General features: G+C 20.0%; 3 protein-coding genes and 4 pseudogenes across 3 annotated transcripts; 4 read left to right on the plus strand and 3 right to left on the minus strand.

Annotated features, from left to right (window-relative positions):
* Nucleotides 1-459: 459 nt before the first annotated feature.
* On the minus strand, nucleotides 460-2,076 carry LOC135194738 (NADH-ubiquinone oxidoreductase chain 4-like). Its single transcript, XM_064220544.1, is given in 1 exon segment — nucleotides 460-2,076. A coding segment is annotated over 1 exon segment (909 nt). The 5' UTR covers nucleotides 1,581-2,076; the 3' UTR covers nucleotides 460-671.
* A 672-nt stretch (nucleotides 2,077-2,748) lies between these two features.
* Nucleotides 2,749-5,789, plus strand: LOC135194739 (cytochrome b-like; annotated as a pseudogene).
* Nucleotides 5,653-11,254, plus strand: LOC135194749 (cytochrome c oxidase subunit 1-like; annotated as a pseudogene).
* Nucleotides 9,642-15,607, minus strand: LOC135194742 (NADH-ubiquinone oxidoreductase chain 5-like; annotated as a pseudogene).
* LOC135194745 (cytochrome c oxidase subunit 2-like) lies at nucleotides 10,564-11,254 on the plus strand. The gene is given in 1 exon segment (XM_064220547.1): nucleotides 10,564-11,254. A coding segment is annotated over 1 exon segment (663 nt). The 5' UTR covers nucleotides 10,564-10,578; the 3' UTR covers nucleotides 11,242-11,254.
* Nucleotides 15,608-15,689: 82 nt separating the features above from the next.
* LOC135194743 (NADH-ubiquinone oxidoreductase chain 4-like) lies at nucleotides 15,690-17,305 on the minus strand. Its single transcript, XM_064220545.1, is given in 1 exon segment — nucleotides 15,690-17,305. A coding segment is annotated over 1 exon segment (909 nt). The 5' UTR covers nucleotides 16,811-17,305; the 3' UTR covers nucleotides 15,690-15,901.
* Nucleotides 17,306-17,978: 673 nt separating this feature from the next.
* LOC135194744 (cytochrome b-like) lies at nucleotides 17,979-19,145 on the plus strand (annotated as a pseudogene).
* The last annotated feature ends 1,215 nt before the right edge of the window (nucleotides 19,146-20,360 follow it).

The following is a 20,360-nucleotide window of genomic DNA, read 5'->3' on the forward strand; positions in this document are numbered from 1 at the left end:
TAATAAATAATTAAACAATAAGAAACTAAACCTAAACCATCTCAACCTAAAAAAATTCTAATTATATTAGGACTAATAATTAATAAAATTATAGAAAAAACAAATAATAAAACCAAAATAATAAAACGATTTAAATTTAACTCTGAACTTATATATCTTTTGCTATAAAAAATAACAGAAGAAGAAATTAAAAAAACAAACATCATAAATAATAAAGATATTCAATCTAATAAAATGGAAATAACAATACCTATAGAATTAAAAGAAATAATTTCCCACTCTAAAAAAATTACTATATTATTTATAATAAAATAAATTATCATAAAAAAATTAATTAATATAAAAAAAAATAAAAAAAAAAATCTAATGAAACAAAGAGAATGTTTATTAATAACCTAAAATGATTTTAATCATATATTTGACCCCACAAATCAATATTTTATATTTAAATTATTTAAGTAAAATCAAATTATTATATAATCAATCTTTAAAACTAAAATATTTAAAGGTAATCAATGTAATAATAATATTAAATATTCTCGAGATAATCCTCTATAAAAACTATATATTCTTATATTATATTTCCCATGTTGAGTAAAAGAATATAAATACAATCTATACCCCGCTCTAAAAAAAGAAATTCCCATTAATATAAATATTCTTATTCAAGATCATCTTACTAATCTGTTAATTAATCTAATTTCACCTATTAAATTTAAAGAAGGAGGAGCTGCTATATTTGAAGACATAAATAAAAATCATCATATTCTTATTGAAGGTATAAAAGTTATTATACCCTTATTTAAAAATAAACTTCGTCTATTAACTCGCTCATAATTAATATTAGATAAACAAAATATCCCCGATGAACATAAACCATGACCAATTATTAAAACATAAGAACCTATAAAACCCCAATAATTTATTGTCATAATTCCACCAATTACAATTCTTATATGAGCAACTGAAGAATAAGCAATTAAAGATTTTATATCAGTTTGACAAAAACATTTTAAACTAATAAATAAACCACCAACCAATCTAATTACCACTCAAATAAACCCTATTTTTAAATTAACTTTCTGTATAACAACTAAAATACGTAATAATCCATAACCACCTAATTTTAATATAATAGCAGCTAAAATTATAGAACCAGAAATAGGAGCTTCTACATGAGCCTTAGGCAATCATAAATGAGTAAAATATATAGGTATTTTTACTAAAAAAGCTATTACCATTCTAAAATATAACAATAATAAATTAAAATCATAAAACTTTAAAAAATATATTATTATAGTATTTATTTTTAAAAAAAGAAAAAAAATCCCCAATAATAAAGGTAAAGATACAAATAACGTATAAAATAATAAATATATTCCAGCTTGAATTCGTTCAGGTTGATAACCCCACCCAATAATTAATATTAAAGTAGGAATTAATCTTGCCTCAAAAAATAAATAAAATATAAATAAATTTATAATTCTAAAAGTTAAATATAATAATACTAATAATAAAATAATATTTAATAAAAAATATTTTTCATAAAAATTTTTTTTTAATAAACTTTCTCTAGCCATAATTATCAAACTTCTAATTCAAATTCTCAATAAAATTAAACCATAAGAAATTAAATCACAACCTATTATATATCTTAAATTAGAAAAATTTATAATATTTAAAGTTAAATTTAAAAATATTAAAGTTATTATTATTATTATTAATTGAACCATTCAAAATATATTTTTTTTAAAACATAAAGGAATTATAAATATTATTATTATTAAAAATTTTATCATGTTAAATTAAATTATAACTTTGAAAATAATCATTTCCATGAGTTCGAATTATTGAAACTAAAATAGAAAGTCCTAAAACCCCCTCACAAACAGAAAAAACTAAAAAAACAACTAATATATGTATATTATAATTTATTGTTATTAAAAACAATAAAAAAAAAAAAAAAATTCTCAAAACAATAAACTCAAGTCTTAATAAAATAATTAATAAATGTTTATACTTAGAAACAAAAATTATATTCCCAAATAAATACATAATAAAAATAACTAATCATATATTTATTATTATCATTTGTAGTTTTTATAGTTTAAAAAAAACTTTGGTCTTGTAAATCAAAATTAAGAATTTTTCTTTAAAAACTTCAAAGAAAAAGAATTTCTTTATCAATAATCTCCAAAATTATTATTTTTTTTAAACTATTCTTTGAAATCTTAAAAATATTTTTATCATTATTATTAATTTTTATTTCAATTTTTATATTTTTCATAAATCACCCCTTTTCCATAGGATTATTAATTTTAACTCAAACATTATTATTATGTCTGTTATCAAGAATATTAATTAATACTTATTGATTTTCTTATATTTTATTTTTAATTTTTTTAGGGGGATTGATAGTCCTATTTATTTATGTCTCAAGAATTGCATCAAATGAACTATTTAAAACTTCATTTTTTAATAAAAGATTCTTATTATATATATTTTTATTTATAATTACAAGTTATTTTTTTAAAAATAATTTATTTTGAATAAATTTTTCATTTAATGATGAAATAATTAACTTTTTTAATTCATTTTTATTTTTTAATAATGAATTAAATTTTAATTTATCTAAATTATATAATAAACAAACCTATATGTTAACTTTAATAATAATTATTTATTTATTTATTACCCTTATTGCTGTAGTAAAAATTACTAATATTTTTTTTGGACCTCTTCGCTCTAATAATTAATTAACAAATGATAAATTTTTTTAAGCCAATTCGAAAAACCCACCCAATATTAAAAATTATTAATAATTCTCTTATTGATTTACCTTCACCTTCTAATATTTCTTCATGATGAAATTTTGGATCACTTTTAGCTTTATGTCTTATAATTCAAATTATTACAGGATTATTTTTAACTATATATTATACAGCTAATATTGAAATAGCTTTTTATAGAGTTAATTATATCTGTCGAAATGTAAATTACGGTTGATTAATTCGAACATTACATGCAAATGGAGCATCATTCTTTTTTATTTGTATTTATCTTCACATTGGACGAGGAATTTATTATGAATCATTTAATTTAAAATATACTTGAATAGTGGGTGTTATTATTTTATTTTTATTAATAGCTACAGCATTTATAGGTTATGTATTACCATGAGGACAAATATCATTTTGAGGAGCAACAGTTATTACTAACTTATTATCAGCAATCCCATACTTAGGAACAATATTAGTAAATTGAATTTGAGGGGGATTTGCCGTAGATAATGCTACTCTTACTCGATTTTATACCTTCCACTTTTTATTTCCATTTATTATTTTAATATTAACAATAATTCATTTATTATTTTTACATCAAACAGGATCAAATAACCCCCTAGGTATTAACAGAAATTTAGATAAAATCCCATTTCATCCATTTTTTTCATTTAAAGATTTAATTGGATTTATTATTTTAATTCTAATATTAACAATATTAACACTTATTAACCCATATTTATTAGGAGATCCAGATAATTTTATTCCCGCTAATCCCTTAGTAACCCCAATTCATATTCAACCAGAATGATATTTTTTATTTGCTTATGCAATTCTTCGATCAATCCCCAATAAATTAGGAGGAGTTATTGCTTTAGTTATATCAATTTTAATTTTAATTATCCTACCTTTTACATTTAATAAAAAAATTCAAGGAATTCAATTTTACCCCATTAATCAATTATTATTTTGATCATTAATTTCTATTATTATTTTACTAACTTGAATTGGAGCACGATCTGTAGAAACACCTTATATTATTACTGGACAATTATTAACTATTCTTTATTTTTCTTATTTTATTATTAACCCAATTTTAAATAGATTATGAGATAAATTAATTTTTAATTATTAATTAATGAGCTTGTTAAAGCATTTGTTTTGAAAACTTAAGAAAGAATAATTATTCTATTAATTTAAATATACTAAAATCATTTAATAACTTAAAAATATTTTTAATCCCATATAAAACATTAAAAAATTTAAAGAAATAGGTAAATATCTCTTTCAACATAAATATATTAATTTATCATAACGATAACGAGGTAATGTTCCACGAACTCAAATAAAAAAAAAAGATAAAAAAACTAATTTTAAGTAAAAAAATAAAGATAATCTATAACCCCCCATATAAATAATAACAAATAATAATCTTATAAATAAAATTCTAGAATATTCCGCTAAAAAAATTAAAGCAAACCCCCCTCTTCTATACTCAACATTAAATCCAGAAACCAACTCTCTCTCACCCTCAGCAAAATCATAAGGAGTCCGATTAGTTTCAGCTATTAAAGAAGATAAAAAACACAAACTTAAAGGTATTATTATAAAAATAAACCAAACTAAAATTTGATAATCAAAAAACTTTATTAAATTAAAATCTATAATTATCACAATTCTAGATATTATAATTAAAGTTATTCTAACTTCATAAGAAATAGTTTGAGCTACAGCACGTAAACCCCCTAATAATGAATAATTTGAATTAGATGATCAACCAGCAATCATTAAAGTATAAACCCCAATTCTAGTACAACATAAAAAAAATAAAATACCCAAATTAAAAGTAATCATATTAAATAAATAAGGAATAACTATTCAAATCATTAAAGATAAAATAAATCTCATAATAGGAGAAAAATAATAAACTAAATAATTAGAATAATTTAAATAAACCTGTTCCTTAGAAAATAATTTAATCGCATCACAAAAAGGCTGTAATAAACCCAAATAACCTATTTTATTGGGACCTTTCCGAATTTGAATGTAACCTAAAACTTTTCGTTCTAATAAAGTTAAAAAAGCAACCCCAATTAATACCCCAATAACCAAAACTAAAAAACCAACTATAATATTTAATATATCAATTATTATCATATACTACCTATATATTAATTAATATATATATATGACTTCTAAAACCATTACAATTATCTGCCAAAATAGTTTAACATTATTTTAATAATATTCTCAATTATAAAATTATTTTAAATATTTGATCCTTTCGTACTAAAATATATCACCTAATTAAAGATAGAAACCAACCTGGCTCACACCGGTTTGAACTCAGATCATGTAAGATTTTAATGATCGAACAGATCAAAATTTTAAACTTTTGCATTTAAATTTTATCTTAATCCAACATCGAGGTCGCAAACTTTTTTTTTTATTTGTACTAAAAAAAAATATTACGCTGTTATCCCTAAGGTAATTTTTTCTTATAATCATTATCTAATGGATCATAAAATCATTTATTTATGTTTATTTTTTAAAAAAAGTTTTTTTAATTTTTCTATCACCCCAATAAAATAATTAAATTAATTTTAATTAAATAATTATATATTTAATACTAAATAATTTAACTATAAAACTCTATAGGGTCTTCTCGTCTTTTAATTTTATTTTAGCTTTTTAACTAAAAAATTAAATTTTATATAATAAATCAGAGACAGTTTATATTTCATCAAATCTTTCATACAAGTCTTCAATTAAAAGACTAATGATTATGCTACCTTTGTACAGTCAATATACTGCAGCCCTTTAATAAATATATCAGTGGGCAGATTAGACTTTAAATTATTATCAAAAAGACATGTTTTTGATAAACAAGTGAATATAAAAATTTGCCGAATTCCTTTAATTTAATTTTAATTAATTTTTATTTTATTTATTATAATATACTAATTTTATCATTATTACTAATTTTATTTTATTAAAAATTATTTTTTTTATAAAAAATTAAATTTAATTTAAATTTTATTTTAATTAAAATTTTTTATAATAAATTATAATTTTTAAACAATATAAATTTTAAAATTTTTAATTTTTAATTTAAATAATTATAACAATTTAATTTAAAGCTTATCCCCTAAAATATTAAATTTTAAATTTTTATAATTAATTAAATAAATATAAAATTATTTAAATTTAAAATTAAATTTTTTTCTAAAAAAACTAGATATATTTAAAAACGATTAACATTTCATTTCTAATTAATTATTTAAAATAATTATACAACATTAACTTTTTTAATTAATTAACTCTTTTAAATTCGAGATTTATTTAAATAAATTTTTAATATTTAATAAACTCTGATACACAAGATACAATAAATTAAACCTACTTTTAATTTAATTAAATTTCAATTATTTATAATTTCCTTTACAGTAATAATTCATTATAAAACTATTAATTTTTTCTATTAAAAATACTCAAACCCCCATTTCTTTTTAATATTAAAATTTTTTTTATTATTTTTTTTATTTATTAATTTAACCCCTCAAATTAATTAATTTTTAATTTCTTTTCAATGTAAATGAAATACTTTAACAAGCTCTAATTTGTTCTTTCTAGAAACACTTTCCAGTACCCCTACTTTGTTACGACTTATTTCAATTTTTAAATGAAAGTGACGGGCAATATGTACATACTTTAATTTATAATCATTTTAATAAATTAATTAAAATTACATTTAAATCCACCTTCAAATTTTTATTACAATAAAATTATTCATTTAAATATATTTATTGTAATCCATCATATTCTTAATTATATTCTGCATCTTGATCTGAATTAATTTTTATTATTAATTTTTAAATATTATTATTACTAAAAAATATTTTTTTAACAATGATATACAAAATTATAAATTAAGTAAATTTATTCGTGGATTATCAATTATTAGACAGATTCCTCTAAATGAACTAAAATACCGCCATATTATTTAAGTTTCAATAAATTATTATTTACTATTTTAGTATTATAAATTAAATTTTTAATAATAGGGTATCTAATCCTAGTTTATATTAAAATTTATTAAATCATAAATTACAAATAAAATTTAATTAAATTAAAATTTCACCTAATAATTTAATATTTATTTTAATTTATTTATTTATTTATTATAAACTGAAATAATTCAACTTAACTTTTGTTTAACCGCAACTGCTGGCACAAAATTAGTTATTAATTTCTATATTGCTAAATCTTAATTTCTTAAATTTTTAATATTAATTACTACTAAAATAATTAACTATTATTAAAATAATTAAAATTATATACTAAAATTTATATGTAAAACAAATTTATAATAAATTACTAAAAACATAATTATTTTATTATATTTCAATATTTTTCACATAGATTTTTTTTTTTTTTTTTTTATATTAAATATATAATATAAATTAATAAATTTTTAATGTTTTCTCTTATTTTTTTTCTTATAATATTAATATTAAAAATTAATATCAATATAATCCGAATACAGATCTAATTAAATAACAAATAATTATTAATATACATATATTATTAATATATTTAATAAATATAATTATTTATTATTTATTAAATAATTTAATTAAATTAAATAAAAATAATTAATTAAATTATATATATATATATATATATGCGTATATATATATATACATATATTAAACCGTTTTTAATAAATTTAATAATAAATATAAAAAAAATATTTAAAAATAAGCTAAAATTAAGCTTTTGGGTTCATACCCCAAATATAAAGGAAATACCTTTTTTTTAAAAATAAAGTGCCTGATTAAAAGGATTATTCTGATAGGATAAATTATGTAAATTTTTACCTTTATTATATTTTATAGAATTAAACTATATCTTGTAATTTCAAAAATTACCATGCATCTTACATTAAAATATAATTTTTATAATATGAATTTATTCATTAAAGATTTTTCTTATTTTAAATTTTATTCTTAATTAATTCAAACAAAATATTTTTTTTATTTATTATATTTTTTAGAACATTGATTTCCATCTCATCTAACTCATGATTAGGATGTTGAATTGGATTAGAAATTAATTTATTAAGCTTTATCCCCCTTATCTCAAACCCCAATAATTTGTTAAACTCTGAAGCTTCTTTAAAATATTTCCTTACCCAATCAATTGCATCAATTAATTTTTTATTTTCTATTTTATTATGTATATTATCATTTAAAAATTTTTTTATTGATAATTTATTTTCAATTATTATTAATTCATCTTTATTAATAAAAATAGGATCAGTACCTTTCCATTTTTGATTTCCTAATATTATAGAAGGATTATCCTGATTAAATTGTTTTATTTTAATAACATGACAAAAAATTTCCCCAATAATTTTAATTTCTTATTATATAAATTTTAATTTATTATTTTTAGTTATAATTTTAAATGTAATAATTGGTACAATTAGAAGATTTAATCAATCTTCACTACGTAAATTAATAGCATTTTCATCAATTAATAATTTAGGATGAATATTAGCAGCTTTATCTATTAGAGAAAATTTATGATTAATTTACTTATTATTTTATTCTTTTTTTATTTTAATCATATGTTTTTTATTTTATACCTTAAATATTTATTATATTAATCAATTATTTAATTTTAATTTAAATTTTTTTATTAAAATTTCAATTTTAATTAATTTTTTATCTTTAGGTGGATTACCCCCATTCTTAGGATTTTTCCCCAAATGAATAATTATTAATTATTTATTATCTAATAATTTATTTATTATTTCATTTATTTTTACCATAACAAGATTAATTATATTATTTATTTATATTCGAATTCTTTATTATTCATTAATATTTTATTCCATTAAATTAAAATGAAATAAAATTTTTATTAAAAATAATTATTTAATTTTTATTAACATTATTAGATTTATCTCTTTATTAGGAATAATTCTTAGAACTTTATTTTTTTTATAAGGTTTTAAGTTAAATTAAACTAATAATCTTCAAAATTATTTATAAAGAAATGTATCTTTAAGCCTTAGTAAATATTACACCTTAAAATTTGCAATTTTATATCATTATTGAATATAAGACTAATAAAAGAGAAATTTCCCGTAAATAAATTTACAATTTATCGCTTAACTCAGCCATTTTATTAAGCGAAAATGACTATTTTCTACAAATCATAAAGATATTGGTACATTATATTTTATTTTTGGAATTTGAGCAGGAATAGTGGGAACCTCACTTAGTTTATTAATTCGAACTGAATTAGGAAATCCAGGATCTTTAATTGGAGACGATCAAATTTACAATACAATCGTTACAGCCCATGCTTTTATTATAATTTTTTTTATAGTTATACCAATTATAATTGGGGGATTTGGTAATTGATTAATTCCCCTAATATTAGGAGCTCCTGATATAGCTTTTCCACGTATAAATAATATAAGATTTTGACTTTTACCCCCATCACTAATATTATTAATCTCTAGTAGAATCGTTGAAAATGGAGCAGGAACAGGATGAACAGTTTATCCCCCACTTTCATCTAATATTGCCCATAGAGGATCATCAGTAGATTTAGCAATTTTTTCTTTGCATTTAGCTGGTATTTCCTCAATCCTAGGGGCAATTAATTTTATTACAACTATTATTAATATACGAGTTAATAATATATCCTTTGATCAAATACCATTATTTATTTGAGCTGTAGGTATTACAGCTTTACTTCTTTTACTTTCCCTTCCTGTATTAGCCGGAGCTATTACCATACTTCTAACAGATCGAAATATTAATACATCATTTTTTGATCCAGCAGGAGGAGGAGATCCAATTCTTTATCAACATTTATTTTGATTTTTTGGTCATCCAGAAGTTTACATTCTAATTCTTCCAGGTTTTGGTATAATTTCCCATATTATTTCACAAGAAAGAGGAAAAAAAGAAACATTTGGATGTTTGGGAATAATTTATGCTATAATAGCAATTGGATTATTGGGATTTATTGTATGAGCCCATCATATATTCACAGTAGGTATAGATATTGATACACGAGCTTATTTTACTTCAGCAACAATAATTATTGCCGTTCCTACAGGAATTAAAATTTTTAGATGATTAGCAACATTGCACGGAACTCAAATTAATTATAGACCTTCAATACTATGAAGATTAGGATTTATTTTCCTATTTACAGTAGGGGGATTAACAGGAGTCATTTTAGCTAATTCATCTATCGATATTACCCTACATGATACTTATTATGTTGTTGCCCACTTTCATTATGTATTATCTATAGGAGCTGTATTTGCTATTTTAGGGGGATTTATTCATTGATATCCATTATTTACAGGATTAATAATAAACAATTATTTATTAAAAATTCAATTTATTTCAATATTTATTGGAGTTAATTTAACATTTTTCCCTCAACATTTTTTAGGATTAGCTGGAATACCTCGACGATACTCTGATTATCCTGATAGATTTATATCATGAAATATTATTTCATCCTTTGGATCTTATATTTCTTTATTGTCTATAATAATAATTATTATTATTATTTGAGAATCTATAATTAATCAACGAATTATTTTATTCTCTTTAAATATACCCTCTTCTATTGAATGATACCAAAATTTACCCCCCTCTGAACATTCTTATAATGAATTACCTATTTTAAGTAACTTCTAATATGACAGATTATATGTAATGGATTTAAACCCCATTTATAAAGGATTATCCTTTTTTTAGAAATGGCAACATGATCTAACCTTAATTATCAAAATAGAGCTTCCCCATTAATAGAACAAATTATTTTTTTTCATGATCACACTCTTGTTATTCTAATTATAATTACTATTATAGTATCTTATTTAATATTAAATTTATTTTTTAACTCATATACTAATCGATTTTTACTAGAAGGCCAAATAATTGAATTAATTTGAACTATTTTACCAGCAATTACATTAATTTTCATTGCTCTTCCCTCTCTTCGATTATTATACCTACTAGATGAACTTAATAATCCATTAATTACACTAAAATCTATTGGACATCAATGATACTGAAGTTATGAATATTCAGATTTTAATAATATTGAATTTGATTCATATATAATTAATTCAAGAGAAAATATTAATAATTTCCGATTATTAGATGTAGATAATCGAATTATCTTACCTATAAATAATCAAATTCGTATTTTAATTACCGCTACTGATGTAATTCACTCATGAACAGTACCATCTTTAGGAATTAAAGTTGATGCTAATCCCGGACGATTAAATCAAACTAGATTCTTTATTAATCGTCCAGGTCTTTTTTATGGACAATGCTCAGAAATTTGTGGTGCTAACCATAGTTTTATACCTATTGTAATTGAAAGAATTTCAATTAAAAATTTCATTAATTGAGTTAATAATTATTCATTAGATAACTTAAAGCAAGTATTGGTCTCTTAAACCACCCTATGGTAATTTAGCACTTACCTCTAATGAAAGAATTAGTTAATTTATAACATAAATATGTCAAATTTAAATTATTACATAAGTAATATTCTTTTATTCCTCAAATAATACCAATTAACTGAATTTTTTTTTTTATTTTTTTTATTTGTATTTTTATTATTTTTATTATTATAAATTTTTATATTTTTGATTACAAATATAATAATAATAATAATATTAAAAAATATAAAAACATTAATAATTTAACCTGAAAATGATAAATAATTTATTTTCAATTTTTGATCCATCAACAAATATCTTTAATTTACCCCTTAATTGAATTAGAACATTTATTGGATTAATATTTATTCCATATTCATTCTGATTTATCCCTAACCGACATTTTATATTATGAAATTTCATCTCTAACAAACTTCACAATGAATTTAAAACATTATTAGGACCAAATAGAACTAGAGGATCAACATTTATCTTTATCTCACTTTTTTTTTTTATTTTTTTTAATAACTTTTTAGGTCTTTTCCCATATATCTTTACAAGTACTAGTCACTTAAATATCTCCTTATCATTATCTTTAACTTTATGACTAAGATTTATATTATACGGATGAATTAATAATACTCAACATATATTTATCCATATAATTCCCCAAGGAACCCCAATAGTATTAATACCTTTTATAGTATTAATTGAAACAATTAGTAATATTATTCGACCTGGAACTTTAGCTGTACGTTTAACAGCTAATATAATTGCAGGACATTTATTAATCACTTTATTAAGAAGAACAGGTATTAATATACCTAATTACTTACTAATTATTTTAATTTTTATTCAAATTTTATTATTAATTTTAGAATCAGCAGTATCAATTATTCAAGCTTATGTAATTACTATTCTTAGAACACTTTATTCTAGAGAAACTAATTAATGACAAATAATCAAAATCACCCATTTCATTTAGTTGATTATAGACCTTGACCATTAACAGGAGCTATTGGAGTTATAACTTTAGTTACAGGATTAGTAAAATGATTCCATAATTTTAACATAAACCTTCTTATCTTAGGTTATTTAATTGTTTTATTAACAATATATCAATGATGACGAGATATTTGCCGAGAAGGAACATTCCAAGGTAAACACACAATTTCAGTATCAAAAGGACTCCGATGAGGAATAATTTTATTTATTATCTCAGAAATTTTCTTTTTTATTTCATTCTTTTGAACTTTCTTTCATAGAAGTTTAGCACCTAATATTGAAATTGGAATAATATGACCCCCTTCAAATATTTTAGCTTTTAACCCATTTCAAATTCCTCTTTTAAATACCATTATCTTAATTACCTCAGGAATTACCATTACTTGATCTCATCATGCACTAATAGAAAATAATTTTACTCAAACATCACAAAGATTATTCATTACTATTATTCTAGGAATTTATTTTACTATTCTCCAAGCTTATGAATATATTGAAGCCCCATTTACTATTGCCGATAGAATTTACGGATCAATCTTTTTTATAGCAACAGGATTTCACGGACTTCATGTTATTATTGGAACAATCTTTTTAATTACCTGTTTTATCCGACACTTAAATAACCACTTTTCAAAAAACCATCATTTCGGATTTGAAGCTGCTGCATGATATTGACATTTTGTAGATGTTGTTTGATTATTCCTTTATATTTCTATTTATTGATGAGGAAATTAACTATTTATATAATATATCTAGTATATTTGACTTCCAATCAAAAAGATTAATATTTTAATTAATATAAATAATTATTATTTTAATTTTTACATCATTAATTACAATTATTATCTCTAATATATTCATAACAATCTCATTTATTATCTCAAAAAAATCATTTCTTGATCGTGAAAAATGTTCCCCATTTGAATGTGGATTTGACCCTATATGTTTAGCTCGAATTCCTTTTTCTTTACATTTTTTTCTAATTACAGTAATTTTTTTAATTTTTGATGTAGAAATTGTATTAATTTTTCCTATAATCCCAACATTTAAAATAGTTAATTTTTTAATTTGATATAAAACTAGTTTTTTCTTTATTATCATACTTTTAATTGGAACATATCATGAATGAAATCAAAATATATTAAACTGAATTAATTAATCAGGATTATAGTTTATAAAAACATTTGATTTGCATTCAAAAAATATTGTTATTCAATTTATCTTAAATAAGAAGCAATATTGCATTTAATTTCGACTTAAAAGATAGAGTATTTACTCCTTATTTATTAATTGAAACCAAATTAGAGGTATATCACTGTTAATGATAAAATTGAATCAAATATTCCAATTAGAAATATAATAAATTAAGCTGCTAACTTAATTAATAGTGATTAATATCATTAATATTTCTTATATATATATATATATATATATATATATATATAGTTTAATAAAAACATTACATTTTCATTGTAAAAATAAAATAATTTATTTTTATATATATATATATATATATATATATATATATATATATATATATATATATATTTAAAGATTTAATCAATCACCTTAATATCTTCAATATTAAACTCTTATTTAAGCTATTTAAATAAAATAATACCATAAAAATAAAAATTATCATTCATAAAATAAATCTAAATAAATAAATCTTAAAATTATTTATTTGATAAACATTAAAAATAACCGAATAATTTTTTATAATATTAAAAATTCCACGTCTCTTATATAATTCACCTCAACCTATATCAATATTTTTTAATAAATTTTGACCAAAAACTAATATTCTATAATTTAACATATAAGTAGATAAATTAGGTAAAAATCACATTAAAGTTAAAAAGTAACTTAAATTATATGTTTTTAAAAACTTATTAAAAGAATAAATTCCTATATTTCTTACAAAAAATCCCAATAAAACCCCAATTAAAGTTAAATAAATAACCATTATTTTTATATTAAAAGGTAAATAAATTATATAAGGATAAGAAAAAATTATTCAACTTAAAAATCTACCTGAAACTAAACTCATAAATAATAATATAAACATACTTTTTAATATAATAAAATCCTCATCATATAAATTATAAGTAGATAATAAATTAAAATCATTAATTATCAAATATATTAATAAACGTATAGTATAAAATACCGTTAAACCTGTAGAAACATAATATAAATAAAAAACTAAAAAATTTAAATTTCTTATTCTAACTAACTCTAAAACCATATCCTTAGAATAAAAACCAGCTAAAAAGGGAATCCCACATAAAGCTAAATTTGAAATATTTATACATAAAGAAGTTAAAGGAATATATAATCTAATTCCACCTATTAAACGAATATCTTGATTATCTCTTATTATGTGAATAATAACTCCAGCACACATAAACAATAAAGCCTTAAATATAGCATGAGTTAATAAATGAAAAAAAGCTAAATCACCGTAACCTATTCTTAAAATTCTTATTATTAAACCTAATTGTCTTAAAGTAGAAAGAGCAATAATTTTCTTTAAGTCAAACTCATAATTAGCACAAATACCAGCCATAAATATTGTTAAACCAGATATTAATAATAAAAACTTTATAAAAAATATATCAACTAATAAATTATTAAAACGAATTAATAAATATACACCAGCAGTAACTAAAGTAGATGAATGAACTAAAGCAGAAACAGGTGTAGGAGCTGCCATAGCAGCAGGTAATCAAGAACTAAAAGGAATCTGAGCTCTCTTAGTTATAGCCGCTAAAATAACTAATATACTAATAATTTTTATAGAATAATCATTACCCATAAAATTTAAATAAAAAATAAAATTTCATCTTCCATAATTAATTATTCAAGAAATTAACATTAAAATTATAACATCACCAATCCGATTAGATAAAGCAGTTAATATACCAGCATTATAAGATTTAATATTTTGATAATAAATAATTAAACAATAAGAAACTAAACCTAAACCATCTCAACCTAAAAAAATTCTAATTATATTAGGACTAATAATTAATAAAATTATAGAAAAAACAAATAATAAAACCAAAATAATAAAACGATTTAAATTTAACTCTGAACTTATATATCTTTTGCTATAAAAAATAACAGAAGAAGAAATTAAAAAAACAAACATCATAAATAATAAAGATATTCAATCTAATAAAATGGAAATAACAATACCTATAGAATTAAAAGAAATAATTTCCCACTCTAAAAAAATTACTATATTATTTATAATAAAATAAATTATCATAAAAAAATTAATTAATATAAAAAAAAATAAAAAAAAAAATCTAATGAAACAAAGAGAATGTTTATTAATAACCTAAAATGATTTTAATCATATATTTGACCCCACAAATCAATATTTTATATTTAAATTATTTAAGTAAAATCAAATTATTATATAATCAATCTTTAAAACTAAAATATTTAAAGGTAATCAATGTAATAATAATATTAAATATTCTCGAGATAATCCTCTATAAAAACTATATATTCTTATATTATATTTCCCATGTTGAGTAAAAGAATATAAATACAATCTATACCCCGCTCTAAAAAAAGAAATTCCCATTAATATAAATATTCTTATTCAAGATCATCTTACTAATCTGTTAATTAATCTAATTTCACCTATTAAATTTAAAGAAGGAGGAGCTGCTATATTTGAAGACATAAATAAAAATCATCATATTCTTATTGAAGGTATAAAAGTTATTATACCCTTATTTAAAAATAAACTTCGTCTATTAACTCGCTCATAATTAATATTAGATAAACAAAATATCCCCGATGAACATAAACCATGACCAATTATTAAAACATAAGAACCTATAAAACCCCAATAATTTATTGTCATAATTCCACCAATTACAATTCTTATATGAGCAACTGAAGAATAAGCAATTAAAGATTTTATATCAGTTTGACAAAAACATTTTAAACTAATAAATAAACCACCAACCAATCTAATTACCACTCAAATAAACCCTATTTTTAAATTAACTTTCTGTATAACAACTAAAATACGTAATAATCCATAACCACCTAATTTTAATATAATAGCAGCTAAAATTATAGAACCAGAAATAGGAGCTTCTACATGAGCCTTAGGCAATCATAAATGAGTAAAATATATAGGTATTTTTACTAAAAAAGCTATTACCATTCTAAAATATAACAATAATAAATTAAAATCATAAAACTTTAAAAAATATATTATTATAGTATTTATTTTTAAAAAAAGAAAAAAAATCCCCAATAATAAAGGTAAAGATACAAATAACGTATAAAATAATAAATATATTCCAGCTTGAATTCGTTCAGGTTGATAACCCCACCCAATAATTAATATTAAAGTAGGAATTAATCTTGCCTCAAAAAATAAATAAAATATAAATAAATTTATAATTCTAAAAGTTAAATATAATAATACTAATAATAAAATAATATTTAATAAAAAATATTTTTCATAAAAATTTTTTTTTAATAAACTTTCTCTAGCCATAATTATCAAACTTCTAATTCAAATTCTCAATAAAATTAAACCATAAGAAATTAAATCACAACCTATTATATATCTTAAATTAGAAAAATTTATAATATTTAAAGTTAAATTTAAAAATATTAAAGTTATTATTATTATTATTAATTGAACCATTCAAAATATATTTTTTTTAAAACATAAAGGAATTATAAATATTATTATTATTAAAAATTTTATCATGTTAAATTAAATTATAACTTTGAAAATAATCATTTCCATGAGTTCGAATTATTGAAACTAAAATAGAAAGTCCTAAAACCCCCTCACAAACAGAAAAAACTAAAAAAACAACTAATATATGTATATTATAATTTATTGTTATTAAAAACAATAAAAAAAAAAAAAAAATTCTCAAAACAATAAACTCAAGTCTTAATAAAATAATTAATAAATGTTTATACTTAGAAACAAAAATTATATTCCCAAATAAATACATAATAAAAATAACTAATCATATATTTATTATTATCATTTGTAGTTTTTATAGTTTAAAAAAAACTTTGGTCTTGTAAATCAAAATTAAGAATTTTTCTTTAAAAACTTCAAAGAAAAAGAATTTCTTTATCAATAATCTCCAAAATTATTATTTTTTTTAAACTATTCTTTGAAATCTTAAAAATATTTTTATCATTATTATTAATTTTTATTTCAATTTTTATATTTTTCATAAATCACCCCTTTTCCATAGGATTATTAATTTTAACTCAAACATTATTATTATGTCTGTTATCAAGAATATTAATTAATACTTATTGATTTTCTTATATTTTATTTTTAATTTTTTTAGGGGGATTGATAGTCCTATTTATTTATGTCTCAAGAATTGCATCAAATGAACTATTTAAAACTTCATTTTTTAATAAAAGATTCTTATTATATATATTTTTATTTATAATTACAAGTTATTTTTTTAAAAATAATTTATTTTGAATAAATTTTTCATTTAATGATGAAATAATTAACTTTTTTAATTCATTTTTATTTTTTAATAATGAATTAAATTTTAATTTATCTAAATTATATAATAAACAAACCTATATGTTAACTTTAATAATAATTATTTATTTATTTATTACCCTTATTGCTGTAGTAAAAATTACTAATATTTTTTTTGGACCTCTTCGCTCTAATAATTAATTAACAAATGATAAATTTTTTTAAGCCAATTCGAAAAACCCACCCAATATTAAAAATTATTAATAATTCTCTTATTGATTTACCTTCACCTTCTAATATTTCTTCATGATGAAATTTTGGATCACTTTTAGCTTTATGTCTTATAATTCAAATTATTACAGGATTATTTTTAACTATATATTATACAGCTAATATTGAAATAGCTTTTTATAGAGTTAATTATATCTGTCGAAATGTAAATTACGGTTGATTAATTCGAACATTACATGCAAATGGAGCATCATTCTTTTTTATTTGTATTTATCTTCACATTGGACGAGGAATTTATTATGAATCATTTAATTTAAAATATACTTGAATAGTGGGTGTTATTATTTTATTTTTATTAATAGCTACAGCATTTATAGGTTATGTATTACCATGAGGACAAATATCATTTTGAGGAGCAACAGTTATTACTAACTTATTATCAGCAATCCCATACTTAGGAACAATATTAGTAAATTGAATTTGAGGGGGATTTGCCGTAGATAATGCTACTCTTACTCGATTTTATACCTTCCACTTTTTATTTCCATTTATTATTTTAATATTAACAATAATTCATTTATTATTTTTACATCAAACAGGATCAAATAACCCCCTAGGTATTAACAGAAATTTAGATAAAATCCCATTTCATCCATTTTTTTCATTTAAAGATTTAATTGGATTTATTATTTTAATTCTAATATTAACAATATTAACACTTATTAACCCATATTTATTAGGAGATCCAGATAATTTTATTCCCGCTAATCCCTTAGTAACCCCAATTCATATTCAACCAGAATGATATTTTTTATTTGCTTATGCAATTCTTCGATCAATCCCCAATAAATTAGGAGGAGTTATTGCTTTAGTTATATCAATTTTAATTTTAATTATCCTACCTTTTACATTTAATAAAAAAATTCAAGGAATTCAATTTTACCCCATTAATCAATTATTATTTTGATCATTAATTTCTATTATTATTTTACTAACTTGAATTGGAGCACGATCTGTAGAAACACCTTATATTATTACTGGACAATTATTAACTATTCTTTATTTTTCTTATTTTATTATTAACCCAATTTTAAATAGATTATGAGATAAATTAATTTTTAATTATTAATTAATGAGCTTGTTAAAGCATTTGTTTTGAAAACTTAAGAAAGAATAATTATTCTATTAATTTAAATATACTAAAATCATTTAATAACTTAAAAATATTTTTAATCCCATATAAAACATTAAAAAATTTAAAGAAATAGGTAAATATCTCTTTCAACATAAATATATTAATTTATCATAACGATAACGAGGTAATGTTCCACGAACTCAAATAAAAAAAAAAGATAAAAAAACTAATTTTAAGTAAAAAAATAAAGATAATCTATAACCCCCCATATAAATAATAACAAATAATAATCTTATAAATAAAATTCTAGAATATTCCGCTAAAAAAATTAAAGCAAACCCCCCTCTTCTATACTCAACATTAAATCCAGAAACCAACTCTCTCTCACCCTCAGCAAAATCATAAGGAGTCCGATTAGTTTCAGCTATTAAAGAAGATAAAAAACACAAACTTAAAGGTATTATTATAAAAATAAACCAAACTAAAATTTGATAATCAAAAAACTTTATTAAATTAAAATCTATAATTATCACAATTCTAGATATTATAATTAAAGTTATTCTAACTTCATAAGAAATAGTTTGAGCTACAGCACGTAAACCCCCTAATAATGAATAATTTGAATTAGATGATCAACCAGCAATCATTAAAGTATAAACCCCAATTCTAGTACAACATAAAAAAAATAAAATACCCAAATTAAAAGTAATCATATTAAATAAATAAGGAATAACTATTCAAATCATTAAAGATAAAATAAATCTCATAATAGGAGAAAAATAATAAACTAAATAATTAGAATAATTTAAATAAACCTGTTCCTTAGAAAATAATTTAATCGCATCACAAAAAGGCTGTAATAAACCCAAATAACCTATTTTATTGGGACCTTTCCGAATTTGAATGTAACCTAAAACTTTTCGTTCTAATAAAGTTAAAAAAGCAACCCCAATTAATACCCCAATAACCAAAACTAAAAAACCAACTATAATATTTAATATATCAATTATTATCATATACTACCTATATATTAATTAATATATATATATATGACTTCTAAAACCATTACAATTATCTGCCAAAATAGTTTAACATTATTTTAATAATATTCTCAATTATAAAATTATTTTAAATATTTGATCCTTTCGTACTAAAATATATCACCTAATTAAAGATAGAAACCAACCTGGCTCACACCGGTTTGAACTC

The sequence above is a fragment of the Vanessa tameamea genome, unplaced genomic scaffold (genome assembly GCF_037043105.1).
Source record: "Vanessa tameamea isolate UH-Manoa-2023 unplaced genomic scaffold, ilVanTame1 primary haplotype ctg00000044.1, whole genome shotgun sequence".
In the NCBI taxonomy this organism is placed as follows: domain Eukaryota; kingdom Metazoa; phylum Arthropoda; class Insecta; order Lepidoptera; family Nymphalidae; genus Vanessa; species Vanessa tameamea.